At 43.9% G+C, this 18,159-nt stretch overlaps 1 protein-coding gene across 2 annotated transcripts in view; it reads left to right on the top strand.

Annotated features, from left to right (window-relative positions):
- The window catches only part of max (MYC associated factor X), a 28,664-nt gene that overhangs the window by 7,878 nt on the left and 2,627 nt on the right, over positions 1-18,159 (top strand). The window contains exons 2-3 of one of the 2 annotated variants that reach the window (XM_033026877.1): positions 4,197-4,304; positions 16,304-16,427. In XM_033026877.1, coding sequence (XP_032882768.1) covers positions 4,197-4,304; positions 16,304-16,427 — 232 coding nt within the window. Of the gene's footprint in view, positions 1-4,196; positions 4,305-16,303; positions 16,434-18,159 lie in introns of both variants that reach the window. The other variant, XM_033026876.1, reaches the window with a different exon arrangement.

The following is an 18,159-nucleotide window of genomic DNA, read 5'->3' as shown; positions in this document are numbered from 1 at the left end:
AAGGACTCGGCAACGGACTTGAACGAATATGCCACAGTCGTTACAGACTTCATAAAGAAATGTGTGGAGGATTGCATCCCTACAAAAACCTTCCGAGTGTTTCCCAATCAGAAACCTTGGATGAACTTTGAGATCCGCACTCTCCTGAAGTCCAGACACAGGGCATTCACCTCCAATGATACAGTGGCCTACATGAAGACCAGATACGACCTTGGTAAGGCCATCAAAAAGGCCAAAAGGGACTTCTGCTCCAAACTGGAGGACGAGACAGATGTTCGGAAGCTGTGGCAGGGTCTGAATGCAATCACCTCCTACAAGGCAAAACCAGAGGCAGCTCGAATGCCGGTGTAACATCACTCCCTGACGAGCTCAATGCGTTTTACGCACGCTTTGACAGGGAGAATACTGATGTGCCTTCCCGATCCCCCATTCGCTGTGATGGCATTTCAGTCTCAGTCACAGAGGCCGATGTCAGGAAATCCTTCAGAGGGGTGAACCCCCGAAAAGCACCTGGACCTGATGGTATACCCGGCCGTGTTCTAAATACCTGTGCGGACCAACTGGCGGGAGTTTTTACGGACATTTTCAACCTCTCACTTCTGAGGTCTGAGGTCCCCACCTGCTTTAAAAGGGCATCAATTATACCGGTGCCCAAGAAGAGTAAGGTGACATGCCTCAATGACTATCGACCAGTGGCACTAACGCCGGTGGTGATGAAGTGCTTTGAGAGGTTGATCATGGAGCAAATCAACTCCTACATCGGCAAAAACCTGGACCCACTGCAGTTCGCGTACCGCCACAACAGATCAACGGTGGATGCGATCTCGCTGGCCCTCCACTCCGCACTGGACCACTTGGACAACAAAAACTCATATGTCAGGCTGTTATTCATCGATTACAGCTCGGCATTTAACACAATCATCCCCTCCAAACTGGTTACCAAACTCGCAGAACTGGGTCTCTGCGCATCCCTCTGCAACTGGATCCTCGACTTCCTCGTCCACAGACCACAGTCTGTTCGTATTGGTGGAAATGTGTCAGCCTCAATAACAATCAGCACGGGAGCACCTCAAGGCTGCGTGCTCAGCCCCCTGCTGTACTCACTCTATACCCATGACTGCGTAGCGAACCACAGTGCGAACTCCATCATCAAGTTCGCTGACGACACCACTATTGTGGGCGTATCACTGATGGGGATGAGTCAGAGTACAGAAGAGAGATCGAGCAACTGTCCATATGGTGCCAGCGCAATAACCTGGCCCTCAACACCAGCAAAACCAAGGAACTGATTGTGGACTTTGGAAGGAGTAGGAGGGGGACCCACAGCCCCATTTATATCAACGGGTCGATGGTTGAAAGGGTCAAGAACTTCAAATTCCTGGGGGTGCACATCTCTGAAGATCTTTCCTGGTCCGAGAACACTAACGCAATTATCAAAAAAGCTCATCAGCGCCTCTACTTCCTGAGAAGATTACGGAGAGTCGGATTGTCAAGGAAGACTCTCTCTAACTTCTACAGGTGCACAGTCGAGAGCATGCTGACCGGTTGCATCGTGGCTTGGTTCGGCAATTTGAGCGCCCTGGAGAGGAAAAGACTACAAAAAGTAGTAAATACTGCCCAGTCCATCATCGGCTCTGACCTTCCTTCCATCGAGGGGATTTATCGCAGTCGCTGCCTCAAAATGGCTGGCAGTATCATCAAAGACCGACACCATCCTGGCCACACACTCATCTCCCTGCTACCTTCAGGTAGAAGGTACAGGAGCCTGAAGACTGCAACAACCAGGTTCAGGAATAGCTACTTCCCCTCAGCCATCAGGCTATTAAACCTGGCTCGGACAAAACTCTGATTATTAGCAACCACTTTCTGTTATTTGCACTACCAGTTTATTTATTCATGTGTGTATATATTTATATCATGGTATATGGACACATTTATCTGTTTTGTAGTAAATGCCTACTATTTTCTGTGTGCTTAAGCAAAGCAAGAATTTCATTGTCCTATACAGGGACACATGACAATAAACTCACTTGAACTTGGACTTGAAGTTTCTTTAATTAAAATCTGGTTATGCTAAACTAAAAAAAATAAATCAATAAAAAAAATGTATTCTTGTACATAATCCTGGTATGGCCAGGATTTGCTGCCAGTTCTTAATTACTCTTGAATACACAATTAATTTGCCTCCTCAAACCATTGTGACCCATATGATCAAGGCATGTCCATGATGCTATGAAGGAGAGTTTTACATCATTGTGATCTTTTAATAATAAAGGATACCAGTGTATTGCCAGGTTAGGGCCATGTTTGACTGGGAGTTGCTAGTTACACCTCTTGAACTTTAAAGTGCTTGAGACGGTCTAGTCAAACTTGAAGTTGGCACACCCTACAGTCACAATACACCAATGGTTGAGAGTGAATACTAGCAATGATAGATAGGATGCCTTTGAGCTGACTATTTTGCCGACGATAATGTTGAACTATTGGTATAGCAAGTAAACTTCCAGGCAAGTACAGTATTTCCTCATGCTCATGACTCGCTTTGAAGATGGTGGCTGAGGTTTGCGAGATGTGATGGTGAGTCTTGCCACATATTACCCAATCTTTCTACTGCTCTTAAAGTTACAGCGTTTATGTGGCTGCTGCAGTTAAATTTCCAATCATAATTGACACAAAGAATGTTGTTCTTAAGATTTGGCAATTGTAATGTTAAATATCAGATGGAAGTAGTCAGATTGTCTAGTCGGAAATGGTCACATGTAGCTCATGCAACTATCTTTTAAAACTTGTGCTTCAATTCTCTTGAAATGAATGTTGCTTGGTGGAATGCTGAATATTGTGCTGGTTTTACTGCATGGGGGTAAGGCATGTATTAGCTAAAGATTTGTAAACTGAATTCAGAGATCTGCAGTCATCTGTGTTCATGATGATGTTGCATCTTGACAATGGCCTGGGATGTTATCTTGATAAACATTTGCAACAGTCCTATAATTATGATACGACTTCCACTGCTACAGCAATCTTTCTCCAAATTACTCCTTTCACGGGAGAGATTTCTCCCTAATTTCCAATGATTTAGGTTTTATAATTCACAGGGCCAAATGCCTCTGGCTGTGGCTCTAGAATTTGGCGGTCTCTAAGACTGGTGAGCAGGCTGTTTATGTGCAGCTTCATAGTAATTTTACTCCAACCCCTGTCATCACAAGATGGACCGTGCACAGATTGGGGCAGGACTTGGGATGTTTGGCCTGCCTTTTGTCAGCTGAGTGTACATATTTCACATGTTGCCATTGCTTCAGTTTACCAGGCAGCTTGGATTTTGAAATTCAGATATGCACAGTAATCTGATTATGGAGAAATTAGGATATACAACTTTTTTTTCGCTCTTTTGGGTGAAGAGAAAGGGAATAAACATTAAGTTCTAACACTGGAGTTTGCACCGTTGAACTAGAACTCAATTTAAATCTTTTTTTGTATATGGCTACTGCAATGCTAAATCCTCAACTATCTTTTAAACTTTGGACTTTATTTCAATCTTGAAAACAGGATGTAGAGAAACAAAGAACTACAGATGATGGTTTATACCAAAGATAGACGCATAGTGCTGGAGTAACTCAGCGGGCCAGGCATCATCTCTGGAGAAAAGGGATAGGTGACGTTTCGGGTTGGGACCCTTCAGAATGCAGTCTGAAGAAGGATTCCAATCCAAAACGTCACATCGTTTTTCTCCTGCGATGCTGCCTGATCTGCTGAGTTCACTGCTTAGTGTCTAGCTTTGCAAACAGGATAAACTGGTTTATAGTCTGTACTGAGAATTTTTAGAATGGTTGGTAAATAATAAAACAAATTGATACTTTCAAGGGAAAAAAATACATTGGTCTCCCAACCATAAGGTTTTGAAGGTTTGTTGAGGGAGGGTAGAAGCCTAATTTCCAAAATAAGTGCATTCTGTAAGGACTTACAACCTTGCATTCAATAATGTCACTGTCAAATAATGCCAATCTGTCCAAAGTGACTTGGAATGTGGCCCATTCTAACTATTGTCAAAGCATACTGAAATCCATTGAATTTTTATTTACCAGTCTATGAAAATCAAATCATGAATGTTGTTGATCTGAATAATATTGCAATAGTAAAAGACGTCTTGAGATTGATTACATTAAAGTGTACTTCAAATAATGGTAATTGTCTTTCAGGCAGACAAACGAGCACACCACAATGCATTGGAACGTAAACGCAGAGATCATATCAAAGACAGCTTTCACAGTTTACGTGACTCCGTACCATCACTCCAGGGCGAAAAGGTTGGTGTTCTTAAGTTCTGCTGCATTATTTTACTACTTTGTGTTTGTGTTAAGAAAATTTAATTTGGGTGGAAGAAAGTAAAATGTTTAGAAATACTTAACATAGTGTGCTTGTGTTGAAATATGGTGATGAACATGAGTTAAGAGTTTTTTTTTCTTATTTCCATTCTTTTGCATCACCTTTTGTGAGCACTATCTATAAATAAATATTGTGCTTGGGAAGGGTTGTGGTGGTGTGGTGATCTGTGAAAATGGTACCGGGTCTAAGAAGGATTAAATCATGGACTAGGTTTACCCCTTACAGTTCGGGTTGGGGGGGGGGGAGTTCCCCCCGCCATGTAATCCCGTGCTACCTGCTCCATGGCCGGCTAGTCGGTGACTAAACTGTCTCCCCCACCTGGTTTGCCAGGTGAGGAGGGGGCTGTGGACCCCCAGCAGGACCAAAAACAAGACCTGCCAAAGGGCGGGTAAGCTCCTAGCGAGCCAACGGCCATCCACACTTCAGTCGTACATAGCATTGTAAGGCACCGTGCCCGTTGATGTTTTCAACGATGATGATGATTCGATAGGATATATTTGTCCACTGTCAAAAGCAGAAGATTAGAGAGAGATACAAATATAGCTGTGGAAGATTATCAGAACATTTGTACAGATTGAAAATATTTATTAATCCAAAACAAGGATGTATTACCTTGTAAATTAATGATTTGGACGAGGGGATTGAAGGCTTTGTGGCCATGTTTGCAGATGATACGAAAATAGATGGAAGGGCAGATTAATGTTGAGAAAGTCTGCAGAAGGACTTGGACATGTTGGGAGAGTGGGCAGAGAAGTGGCAGATGGAATATAGTGTAGTGGAATCATGCATTTTGGTAGTTGGAATAAAGGCATAAACTATTTTCAAAATGGGGAGAGACTCCAGAAATTGGAGGTGAAAGTGGACTTGGGAGTGCTGGTGCAGGATTCCCAAAAAGTTAATCTGCAAGTCGAATCGGTAGTAAAGAAAGCAAACTCAATGCTTGTATTTATTTCAAGAGGGCTTTTATACAAAACAGGGATGTAATGCTGAGGCTCCATAAGGCGCTGGTAAGGCCGCATTTGGAATATTGTGAGCAATTTTGGTCACTATATCTGAGGAAGGATGTGCTGGCCCTGGAGAAGGTCCAGAGGATGTTTACAAGAATGATCCCAGGAATGAGCAGGTTAACCTATGATGAGCATTTGTCGGCACTGGGCCTGTCTCACTGGAGTTTAGAAGAATGAGGGAGGAACTCATTGAAACATACAGAATAGTGAAAGGCTTGGATGGAGTGGATGTGGAGAGGATGTTTTCACTAGTGGTAGAGTCTAGGACTAGAGGTCTTTAAACCAATTATCTCAAATCCATGACGGTTAATGTCAGAAATAGATGAAGCATGAAGTTTGTGGTATGGCCACTGAAATGCAGATGTCTTTTCTAAGCCAGGGACCTATGAATGTGAATGCTGAGATTTTTCTGTTTGGCTCATTATCTCAGCATTTATTTTGCCCCTTTGCCCAATCAACATATAATCACCTTGTCCATCTAGACAGAATTTCATCAATCGGTACTGTTGCGAGCTTTGTTGTCATCAGCACATTTGTTAATTATGACGCCTGCATTTGTCAAAATCACTTTAATATATAATGAGATGCAAAGAGACCATTAATGAATCCCACAAAAACCCCCGAGTCACTCAAATTCCAATTATCTGTAACCATGTCCACCTCGTGTACAGTCTGTTGCTTTTCTTCATATTGTTCAGACCTTCACCCTCCTAAACAATCTGTGGCATTGAACTCCATCAAATACACTGTCACATTTCATGCACATCAAATGAGATGGGTAAGTGGAGTCAATGGACAGTCAGCCAGCAAATGTTACCTGTTATCAGACTTGATTGACTGACCAATTGTTGATTTTTATTAAATTTTGTTTCTTGTTAACATAAGAACTCAAGGAGACAAAACAAGTGTGCATTCGATTTGCCTTGCCATTTCAAAAAAAAAAATGGCTGATCCTTTAACTCTGTCACTTTCCTGCATTGACTTTCTATTCCTTGATTTCCTTAATAGCAAAATCTCCATCTGTTTTCTATATAGTGATTGATAAGCCCCCATATCGTTCTTGGTAAAGAATTCTGAAAATTCCCAATCCCCAAAATAATAATTTCATCTCATCTGTCCTGAATAGCCCTGCTTCTATGAGATTCTCTCTTAATCTTGCATGGCTTGTGTGACAAACCTACCATCTTGTGAACTTTTGCTGTACACCCTCTAGCATGTTTACATCCATCATTAAGTAGGAAGATCAGACCCGCACATACAGTATTCCAGATATAGTCTAACTGGAGCATTAAATAATTGGTGCAACTTATCTCCACTCTGGTATATGTCTTGTAATGTATTATTGTACTTTAACACATGGAAATGAACCACTAAATGCACGTATGTTAATTATATAGGATGACATTAATAAGCAAACCTGCTTTTATTATTTTAATTATGTCAATTCACTAAACATTGAGTGCAGGGTATGGTAAAGAACCAACCTGTTATAAAGGGCTTTGACGGTTATAGAAATATGGCAGGCTGGTGGCATAAAGATACGAATCAGCCATGAAACATTCTTAAGCTTGGAACTTGTACCAAAATGCAGGTTGTCATTTTTGTTGTTAAAAGCAGCCTAAAAGACAGATAGTATCAAAAATATGTCTAGAATGAAATAGCTATCAAAGTTTTCATATATCTTTCTCTTGTAAATCAGTGTAATTTACAGTCACAATTACAACACAAAAACTGGTGGTCTTGCAGACAGTGAAGATGGCTATCGGGTATTGGAGGTTTTCTAGGACATTATGTTACAGCTGTACAAGATATTGGTGAAACCACACATGGAGTAATGTGAACTGGGGGAGCTGCACGCCATGGTCAACAAGCACCAGACGGCTTACCCCGAGGCATTAGCCATAGCCGGGGACTTCAACAAAGCCAACCTTAAGAAATCGCTCCCTAACTTCTACCAACATGTCTCCTGCAGCACCAGAGGATCAAACACCCTCGACCACTGCTGCACGACCATCAAAGACGCCTATCGCTCTATCCCTCGCCCTCACTTTGGAACAATTCCTGGACTGTTTGGAGTCTGTAGACTAGGCAATGTTCAGCGACTCGGCAATGGACCTGAACGAATACGCCACAGTCGTTACATACTTCATAAAGAAATGCGTGGAGGACTGCATCCCAACAAAAACCTTCCGAGTGTTTCCTAACCAGATGCCTTGGATGAACCATGAGATCCGTACTCTTCTGAAGTCCAGATCCCGGGCATTCAGGTCTGGAGATACCGAGGTCTACAAGAAGTCCAGATAAGTCTTGGTACGGCCATCAAAAAGGGCAAAAGGGACTTCTGCTCCAAGCTGGAGGATGATACGGATGTTCGGCAACTGGCGGGCTTGAATGCCATAACCTCCTATAAGGCGAAATCAGGAGACAGCTCAATTGTCAGCGAAGCATCACTCACTGAGGAACTCAATGCATTTTACGCACACTTTGATAGGGAGAACGCTGATGTGCCTTCCCGAGACCCCATTCGCCGTGACGGTATTTCAGTCACAGAGGCTGACGTCAGAAGATCCTTCAGGGGGGTGAACCCTTGGAAAGCGCCTGGACCTGATGGCATACCCGGTCGTGTTCTAAAAACCTGTGCGGACCAACTGGCTGGAGTTTTTACGGACATTTTCAACCTCTCACTTCTGTGGTCTGAGGTTCCCACCTGCTTTAAAAGCGCATCAATAATCAATAAGGGCCCAAGAAGAGCATTGGTGACGTGCCTCAATGACTATCGACCAGTGGCACTAACGTCTGTGGTGATGAAGTGCATTGAGAGGTTGATTATGGCGCATATCAACTCCTACCTCGACAAGAACCTCGACCCACTGCAGTTCGCTTACTGCCATAACAGATAAACATTGGATGCGATCTCACTGGTTCTCCACTCCGTACTGGACCACTTAGACAACAAAAACTCATATGTCAGGCTGTTATTCATTGACTACACGGCATTTAATACAATCATCCCCACCAAGCTGATTACCAAGCTCTCAGATCTGGGTCTCTGCGCATTCCTCTGCAATTGGATCCTCGACTTCCTCATCCACAGACCACAGTCTGTCCGTATTGGTGGAAATGTCATCCTCGATAACAGTCAGCACGGGAGCACCTCAAGGCTGCGTGCTCAGCCCTCTACTCACTCTATACTCATGACTGCGTAGCCGGATATAGTGCGAAGCCCATCATCAAGTTCGCTGACGACACCACTGTTGTCGGACGAATCACTGATGGGGACGAGTCAGAGTATAGAAGTGAGATTGACCGATTGTCCAAATGGTGCCAACACAATAACCTGGCTCTCAACACCAGCAAAACCAAGGAACTGATTGTGGACTTTGGAAGGGATAGGATAGGGACCCACAATCCCATTTACATCAACTTGGAAGGGTCAAGAACTTCAATTTCTTGGGCGTGCACATTTCCGAAGATCTTTCCTGGTCCCAGCACACTGATGCAATTATAAAGATCAGCGCCTCTACTTCCTGAGAAGACTACGGAGAGTCGGTATGTCAAAGAGGACTCTCTCAAACTTCTATAGGTGCACAGTAGAGAGCATGCTGATTGGGTGCATCATGGCTTGGTTCGGCAACCTGAGCGTCCAGGAGCGGAAAAGGATGCAGAAAGTTGTAACCACTGCCCAGTCCATCATCGGCTCTGACCTCCCCACCATCCAAGGGATCTATCGCAGTCGCTGCCTCAAAAAGCCAACATCATCAAGGACCCACACCATCCTGGCCACGCACTCATCTCTCCGCTACCTTCATCCAGGTTCAGGAACAGATTCTTCCCCACAGCCATCAGGCTATTAAACTCGCCAACAAACAGACTCTGAACTGTAACAGCCTATTGCATTTTATCTGCTTATTTATGTGTATATTGAACTGAACTGTTCTGTATTTTTGCTTACAATATTCTGTTGTGCTGCAGCAAGCAAGAATTTAATTGTCCTATCTGGGACACATGACAATAAATTCTCTTGACTTGACGAATACTTTTGGTCATCTTGTTATTGGAAAGATTTCATTAAGCTTTAAATAGTGCAAAGAAGATTTGTGAGGGTGGTGCCAGGTATCAAGGACCTGAGCTATAGGGAGAGGTTGGACAGGCTAGAACTTTATTTCATGGAGCGCAGGAGACTAAGGGGCGAACTTGTGGAGGCGTATAAAATCATGAAACAGAGAAAGTAAATGCACATGGTGCACATGCATGTAAATGGTGGGGTAAAAAAGGGTAAAAGTTTAAGATGAGAGGAAAAAGATTTAATAGCGACCTGAGGGGCAACTTTTTCCACACAGATGGCAGTGGGCATATAGAACGAGTTGCCAGATGAAGTAGCTGAGGCAGGTACAATTATAACGCAATATATTTGGACAGGTACATGGATAAAAATGATTTGGAGGGATATGGGCCAAATGTGAGCGAATGGTACTAGCTTAGATGGGGCATCTTGATTGAAATGAGTGATTGAACCGAAGGGCCTGTTTCCATGCTATGTACTTCTAACCTCTGGTTAACTATTGGTGATGTATTGTAAACATTGAAAAATTAGAAAATCAGGGCCCTTAATCTGAAACAGTAACTCTATCTCTTTTCGTGGATGCTTGCAGACTTGCTGAGTTTCCAGCATATCCTGTGTTTGAATTCACTTTTTAATAATCAGTATTAGAGTTGTATGGCCTTTCTGCAGGCAGCAACCGTTGGTAGTTATGGGGACAAGCCTGCATAACCATCAGGTAGAATGCTAACCCAGAAAGCATACCAATTATAGAAAATGAAACCAGGTCAAAGAAACTCCTCAGTGGCAATATTCTTGTTGTACAAAAGCGACAGTGGAGTGAAACATTTGTTAGTATTTTTCTCTTTTTTTTTAAAGGGATTAGAAGTCAATTGTTCAGATTTATTGCGGAGGGTACATAGTGAGAAATTGAGAGAGATGTGATTTATTATAATGGCCCAGATTTCCTTCCAAACCTTTTGCTTCCAAACCAGATTGCAACGTGGACTGCTTGTGATTTGCATGCAACACAGAGAGGTCGTCTTATTGAAACACACTAAGTTTTGACAAATTAACAGACTCGATGCAAAACAGGTGTTTCACCCGACTGGGGGTGGGATCTTGAACCAGGAGTTGGTCTCTGTTTACAAGATGTTTAGAACTGAGCAGGGGAGAAATCTCTGCAATTCTCCCAAAAGAATCGAGACTGAATAATAGATTTCTCGTCAAGGCATTGAGGGGTATGTGAAGATAGTGGAACGATGGTATTGAGAGGATTGGCCATGACCACAGGCTCAGGATCATATGAACGATAGCTGCAACTATTTTTCTACGTTCTGTAAATTGCACGGGATTTACTTTAGTTTATTATTGTCACGCGTTCTTAAGGTATAGTGAAAAGCTTTTGTTTGCGTGTGATCCAGTCAAAGAAAGGACTACGTGAATACAATCAAGCCATCCACAGTGCACAGATAAAGGGTACAACATTCAGTACAAGATATAACATTAAAGTCTGATAAAAGCCGATTTAAAGATAGTTCAAGTGTCTTCAATGAGGTAGATGGGAGGGGGGGGGGGGGGGGGGGGGGGGGGGGGGTCAGGACTGCACTACAGCTGATGAGAGGACCGTTCATTTGCCTGATAACAGCTAGGAAAAAACTGTTCCTGAATCTGGAGGTATGTGCTTTCAACCGTCTACCTCTTGGGGAGGGGAGAAGGGGGAGTGACCGGTTGAGCCTGGTCCCTCATTATGCTGGTGGCCTTGCCAAGGCAGCATGAAATGTAGATGGAGTCAATGGAAGGGAGCCTGGTTTGTGCAATGATCCGGGCTTTGTCCATAACCCACGCCGCCAGACTTGCTGACTGTCAAAGATCGAATGTCTGTGGATGTCTGACAACTGTAACAATTTAAAACAAAGTGCCGGAGATGTTCAGTAGATTAGGCAGCATCTGTGACAGAAATAATAATAATTTCCATAAATTAATTCTGTACGTAATTTCCAGTAGCTGTAGGTTTTTATTTTGCTTTTGAATTGTTTAAAATAATTTAAATGCAATTAACTCAAGTGAAATAAATTGTAAATGGTATGCAGGCTAAAAGAATGTATGTTCAAATGAACTGGTTTGCTGGAGTTTAACGCGATCTAAACCATTGCAGGGTGATTATAAGGCAATCTTGAACTTCCACAAAACATGCATATAATTATCTGCAGTTCCATTCAGGGCTGTCAGTTTCTGTAAATAAAAAAAAGATGATTGGTTAACTGCAAACATTTGTTTAATCTATACAGGTAATAGATCAAGTGGGGCCCGTTGGGCCCCGTTCCCCAATGTCATCCATAGCCCCCAACTGCGCAGGCGTGGCTGACAGGTTCCCGTTGTGACGTCATACAGAAGCACAGGCCCGGCTACAGCCCTGAGACTCGGCCCACGCCAGGCCTCTTCACCTTCCTTCTTCTTTCCCCTCTCCTTCCCTCCCCATTCCCTCCCTCACCTCTCACTCCCTCGCCTATCCGCTACCCTCAGTCAATCAGTCCCTCCATAAACCCTCTCCCGACCCCCTGCTCCCCCACTCCTCACCCCCCCCCCCCCCACAATGAAAATCTCAATGTTTTTTTTTAATGAAATCTCCCCCCTATCCCACCCCCCAATGAAAAAAGCGTTCTCTTTTTAAATGGAATTCTCAATGAAAATTGCGTTTTTTCCCAAAACGATGTTAGCTGTTCATGAAAACGGAATAATTTGATTAAAACGGAGTTATTTAAAATTGCGATTTAAAAAAAAATGTAAATGAGATTCGGGATCCCATTGTGACGTCGAACGCGGCAGACAGGCAATGCAAGTGGAGAAGTGGTTTGATAATGATTTTAAAATGTAAATAACTTGCATAATATAAAATCAATGAGCACCAAATGTGTTTAATTTACATCACAGGACAATGGTGAGTAAGGTGGGCCAAAAATCGTATCGCTATCGTGTACCGTTTTTGCACAAACAAATATAGGTCCAAACAAGATGAGAGTTTTAGTAACAATAATAATAATATATACGGCTCGTATGGTCCTTAAGACCTGGAATTTGAAACGTAAGTCCTTGGATTTCTCATAGGTCCTTGAAAATTCACATGATAAAAGTTTTAATTCATGCAGAGTAATGTGGCGTTTTTTCATCGTTTATAATGCGTATTTTTATTAAAAGTCGGGAAACATTGTTAGATATGTTTGCTAACAATGTTCCCTGTAGGGGGGAGGAGCACTAGGACTCAGCCTCGTGTTGGTCGGGCAGGCTGCGCCGCGGTCCAGAGGTAGAGCTCCGGGTCTGCAGGCGGGCGGAGTGAGTACCTTGTACTTGTACCTTCCAAAGAGTCCACCAGGGACAATGCTGGATGTTGGACAATTTTATACTGGACAATTTTTACATTTATCAAGCCAATTAACCGGTGGGTGGGTGTGAGTGTGAAGGCCCACAGCTGCGGGAGAGTCGGGGCGAGTTGGTGCTGGGCCGCCACCCCTGTAGAAATACATGATTACTGCCTTTTTATTTACTTGCTTGATAATTATTTTTCCTGATAATTAGTGAGTGCAACCGTACAATATTTTAACCATATAACAATTACAGCACGGAAACAGGCCATCTCGGCCCTACAAGTCCGTGCCGAACAACTTTTTTCCCTTAGTCCCACCTGCCTGCACTCATACTATAACCCTCCATTCCCTTCTCATCCATATGCCTATCCAATTTATTTTTAAATGATACCAACGAACCTGCCGCCACCACTTCCACTGGAAGCTCATTCCACACCGCTACCACTCTCTGAGTAAAGAAGTTCCCCCTCATGTTACCCCTAAACTTCTGTCCCTTAATTCTGAAGTAATGTCCTCTTGTTTGAATCTTCCCTATTCTCAAAGGGAAAAGCTTGATCACATCAACTCTGTCTATCCCTCTCATCATTTTAAAGACCTCTCAAGTCCCCCCTTAACCTTCTGCGCTCCAGAGAATAAAGACCTAACTTATTCAACCTATCTCTGTAACTTAGTTGTTGAAACCCAGGCAACATTCTAGTAAATCTCCTCTGTACTCTCTCTATTTTGTTGACATCCTTCCTATAATTGGGCGACCAAAATTGTACACCATACTCCAGATTTGGTCTCACCAATGCCTTGTACAATTTTAACATTACATCCCAGCTTCTATACTCAATGCTCTGGTTTATAAAGGCTAGCATACCAAAAGCTTTCTTTACCACCCTATCTATATGAGATTCCACCTTCAAGGAACTATGCACGGTTATTCCCAGATCCCTCTGTTCAACTGTATTCTTCAATTCCCTACCATTTACCATGTACGTCCTATTTTGATTTGTCCTCCACCTTCTTTGGAGACTAGCTTGCCCCCCCCCAACTAAAACCTGAAATGATTTGACAGCTCCGGCACTTCCAAAATTAGCTCTGCAACACTGCTCACAGCACCCCATGTATCATGCAATAATGAAGACTAACATCTAAGCTTCATGTAGGTGGCTCCAATAAATAGTGCGTGTGGCTTCAACTGTCTGGAGTTTTCTGGGGAAAGTCTGTGTAGCTAGATAGGACCACGTGGCTAGCGTCACCATGATCACCCAGTCCAACAGCATGCGCAGATCTGCCAGTGAAAAGAGTGTTCAGCTGAAAAAAGTGCAACAAAACATAGAAGACAAAGTCACTGAAATAAAAAAAACTTCTAAATAAGAAGAGCTTGAAAAGTGAAATTAGTTTATTGGCCAAGTATGTACACATACAAGGAATTTGTCTTGAACCGCGCCTCATCCGCAGCCACGATCGATCCCCCTGTCCACGGCGCCGCAAGCGCTGCCGGACTGTCCATGGTCGTCGTCCGCCACTCGAGTGTCCCGGGGGGGGGGGGGGGGGGGGGGGGCGGCCAGAGATGTCCGGACTGACGGGACACCGGCGCCCAGCCAACCACAACTCACTTCCAGCGCCAACCACAACTCACTTCCATTGAGGACATGGGGGACTCTGTCCTTGTTACGAGTAGGGGGGTGGGGAGTGATATTTGGAGTGATATGGGCAGCGGTATGAACATTGACTTTTCCAATTTCAAGTAGGCCTTGCTTTCTCCCATTTTTCCCAACTCTCCCACAACCTACTGTCTCCACCTCTTCCTTTATTTTTCCCGCCCAACCCCCCCCCCCCCCCCCCCCCCCCCCCCGACATCAGTCTGAAGAAGGGTCTCGACCCAAAATGACAAGGACTATTCCTTCGCTCCATAGATGCTGACTTTCTCCAGCTTTTTTGTCTACCTTCGATTTTTCCACCATCTGCAGTTCTTTCTTGGTCTCACTGATGTGGAGCAGTAATCCTTGTCTTATTGGGTACAGGGACAATAGTGGAAACTTTGAAGTAGGCAGAGACAGTACAGGTTTGCAGGGACTGGTTGAAAAAGTTATCCATTATCATGGTTTCAGATTGAACAGCTAAGATGATAAAATGGACCATCAGTGCTCTATTGAAGTACGAATATAGATTAGTTAACCATCTTGTGTGTAATTATTATGTGGTTTTGTGTCATTCTGTGCAACGTGGACTGACTGATCACCTTCTCAGATTTCCCTGAAAATCGGTGTCTGTACATCAGAGCACACAAATAACACAACAGAAAACAAGGTCTCAACTCCAAATTCCAATAGGCATTTGGCAATAATTCAAGCTATATCAATGGTTCATAACTTTGAAGGAACTTTGAGTTAAAAGTTGATTTTTCGCCTGGGTTCTTTGTCCCAGAGGTGTGCAAAACATGATTTTCAATCAAATCTGAGATCGTGACCAGCCAACCTTCTTTCTTTTATTTGGTACAGAATCAAATCATCCAATGCCAAGCAATTTATATACGTCTTCGATAAACCATCAATGTCTCCTTGAAAATGGGATTTTTGGACCTTGAAAGTATAGCTGTTCCAAGTGCACGAACCCTGTATAGATAGATAGATAGATAGACAGACGGCCGTCTTTTTTATTGTCCAAATTATTTTGGTAAAATGAGAATTATTGGCTTCAGATTTCCCAGGTTGTGTAGGTGGGAACTGCAGATGCTGGTCTGGAGCTGAAACATCCCTATTCATTTTCTCCAGCGATCTGCCTAGGGCGCAGAGTTTTATGTCTATCTTAATTGCAATGATTGGGTAGCTATTGTTTTGGACACTCATAGTTTTGATCCAAATTTGATTTCCAACCATAAAAATGAATATACAGTGAAATGTAGTTTGCTCTAAGAATTTGTTAGCACATGTTGGTTCATAATTTATGAACACTCTTGAACAGGGAAAAGCTTGACTATTGATTTCCCATTTGTGCAATTGTTCTTGCATCACTCTGCATGTCAGTTGCATTGTTTTGCTTATTCCTAACTGACGTAATGGTCCATGAAATCTAATTACAAAAGCACCAGAAGTAAAGTAGGGGAAGTATTTTATTTCAGTTACCGTGGCAAGTTGTTTCTAGTTTGGCACTAACAATGCAGATAGTAATGAAAGTGGATGCACCACAATACATTTTGTAGGTAGGAAAACAGTCTTGACCTTTTGTAAAGGGGACCAACTTTTATTAATTCTGGGATGTGGACCACACGGTTAATGTGTCATTTAACATTGATGCCAAATTTAACTTCAACCGCCTCATTGAGTCACAGTTGTCTCTTGATTTTTTATATATTTGTGACCAAAACAGAGTTAACAAATTTGGTTTGGTAATTGTGTTGTCTTTAACTTTCCCATGGCCTTTTGCCTTCTTGATGAAATGAAGATTTGTATTAGAAAGTTGGTACCACATAACAGTTCAATGACTTTAATTTGCACTTTACAAAAAATTTGTTTATATAGGCATCCCGTGCCCAAATCTTAGATAAAGCCACAGAGTACATTCAGTATATGAGGCGGAAAAACCACACACATCAACAGGACATCGACGACCTGAAGCGACAGAATACTCTGCTCGAGCAGCAAGGTAAGGGTATGTCAAATTGAGAGTTTTTATTTTGAGCAAAGTGGAATTTTATGAAACAATCTGATTTCTCAGAATGGGAATTTTGTTTAAAATCTTGTTTTGCTGACCTTTGTTTATTTTGTAATGGATTAAGTCATCTGCATACCCAAGTTCGTTAAAATTGCAGTTAATACAAAAGCATTCCCATATCAAACACAAGACATTTTAAAAGTTAGAAATGAATAGTCTTTTCACATTGTCAGTAAAAGACATGACTAATTTAGTTTCTCATTGCTATTATTGCTATGAGAATGCAGGGTGACTTGGACAGGTTGGGTGAGTGGGCAGTTGCAGTTTAATGTGGATAAATGTGAGGTTATCCACTTTGGTAGCAAAAACAGGAAGGCAGATTATTATCTAAATGGTGTCAAGTTGGGAAAAGGGGAAGTACAATGGGATCTGGGGGTCCTTGTTCATCAGTCAATGAAAGTAAGCATGCAGGTACAGCAGGCAGTGAAGAAAGCAAATGGCATGTTGGCCTTCATACCGAGAGGAGTTGAGTATGGGAGCAAGGAGGTCCTTCTGCAGTTGTATAGGGCCCTAGTATTCTTGTATCTTGTATTCAAATTTATTGTCATTGTCTCAACTAGAGACAACATAATGAATTTCCCTTTACAGTCAGTATCATAAAAATAAATAAATAATAAATAATAAAACATTAAAAATAAAATAGAATTTAAAAAAAAGCACAAACACAGAAAGTTGGTGAGGAAGGCACCATAGTCCAGCCAGCCTCCCCTCCGATCCTCCCAGATGTTCACCCGTGGTCGGGGCCTTCCGAGCACCCGCAGTTGCCACCCCGGGCGGCCCGATGCTCAGGCCCTCTCGCCGGGCTGATGGAACGCCGACGCCGAACCCCGACGGTGAAAATCCTCCTCAGCGGCCCGGACCTCCCAATCAGCCGCCTCCCACCGGAGTCCGCAGCTCCCGAGTCCGCAGTGCTGTGCCAGTGCGACCGGGGAGACACTTAAACATCTGTAAATCATTGCTTAAATGTTAGTCAGTTAGTTTGGAGGGGGGGGTGAAGGGGGAAACTTTAATTCTTAGTCCCCTATCTGGTCGGAGAGGCGGGGAGCGGGCAATGCCTTACCGGGTCGCCGTGCAGTAAGCTCCGGAGCGCTGTGGCCGCCGACTCCCAACATCGCGGAGCTGGGGCTGCGGGCGTCTGGCCGCGGGCGGCGCCGGTTGTAGCTCCGACCCCGGCAACTCTACCCCTGGCTGCGCGGCCCGCGGCCGGACGCCCGCAGCCGCTGTGTGTCGGCAGCCACAGCGCTCCGGAGCTTACCGCACGGCGACCCGGTAAGGCATTGCCCGCTGACCGCTGGCATCCCAGCGCTGCGACGCCGCCGACTCCCAACATCGCGGGGGTAGAGTTGCCGGGTCGGAGCTCCAACCGGCGCCGCCCGCGGCCGGACGCCCGCAGCCCCCAGCTCCGCGATGTTGGTAGTCGGCGGCCACAGCGCTCCGGAGCTTACTGCACGGCGATCCGGTAAGGCATTGCCCGCTCCCTGCCTCTCCGACCAGGTAGGCGACTAAGAATTAAAGTTTCCCCCTTCACCCCCCCCCCCCCCCCACCACATAAAATCCCTCCAAACTAACTGACTAACATTTAAGCAATGATTTACAATGATTCCCCGGTCTCCGGGGAGGAGGCAGCCGCTCCAGACTTTTCAAGCTGCCCGCGCTACCTACC

The sequence above is a fragment of the Amblyraja radiata genome, chromosome 9 (genome assembly GCF_010909765.2).
Source record: "Amblyraja radiata isolate CabotCenter1 chromosome 9, sAmbRad1.1.pri, whole genome shotgun sequence".
NCBI lineage: Eukaryota > Metazoa > Chordata > Chondrichthyes > Rajiformes > Rajidae > Amblyraja > Amblyraja radiata.
The sequence above is the reverse complement of the archived record's forward strand: the minus strand, read 5'-3'. Positions and strand labels throughout refer to the sequence as shown.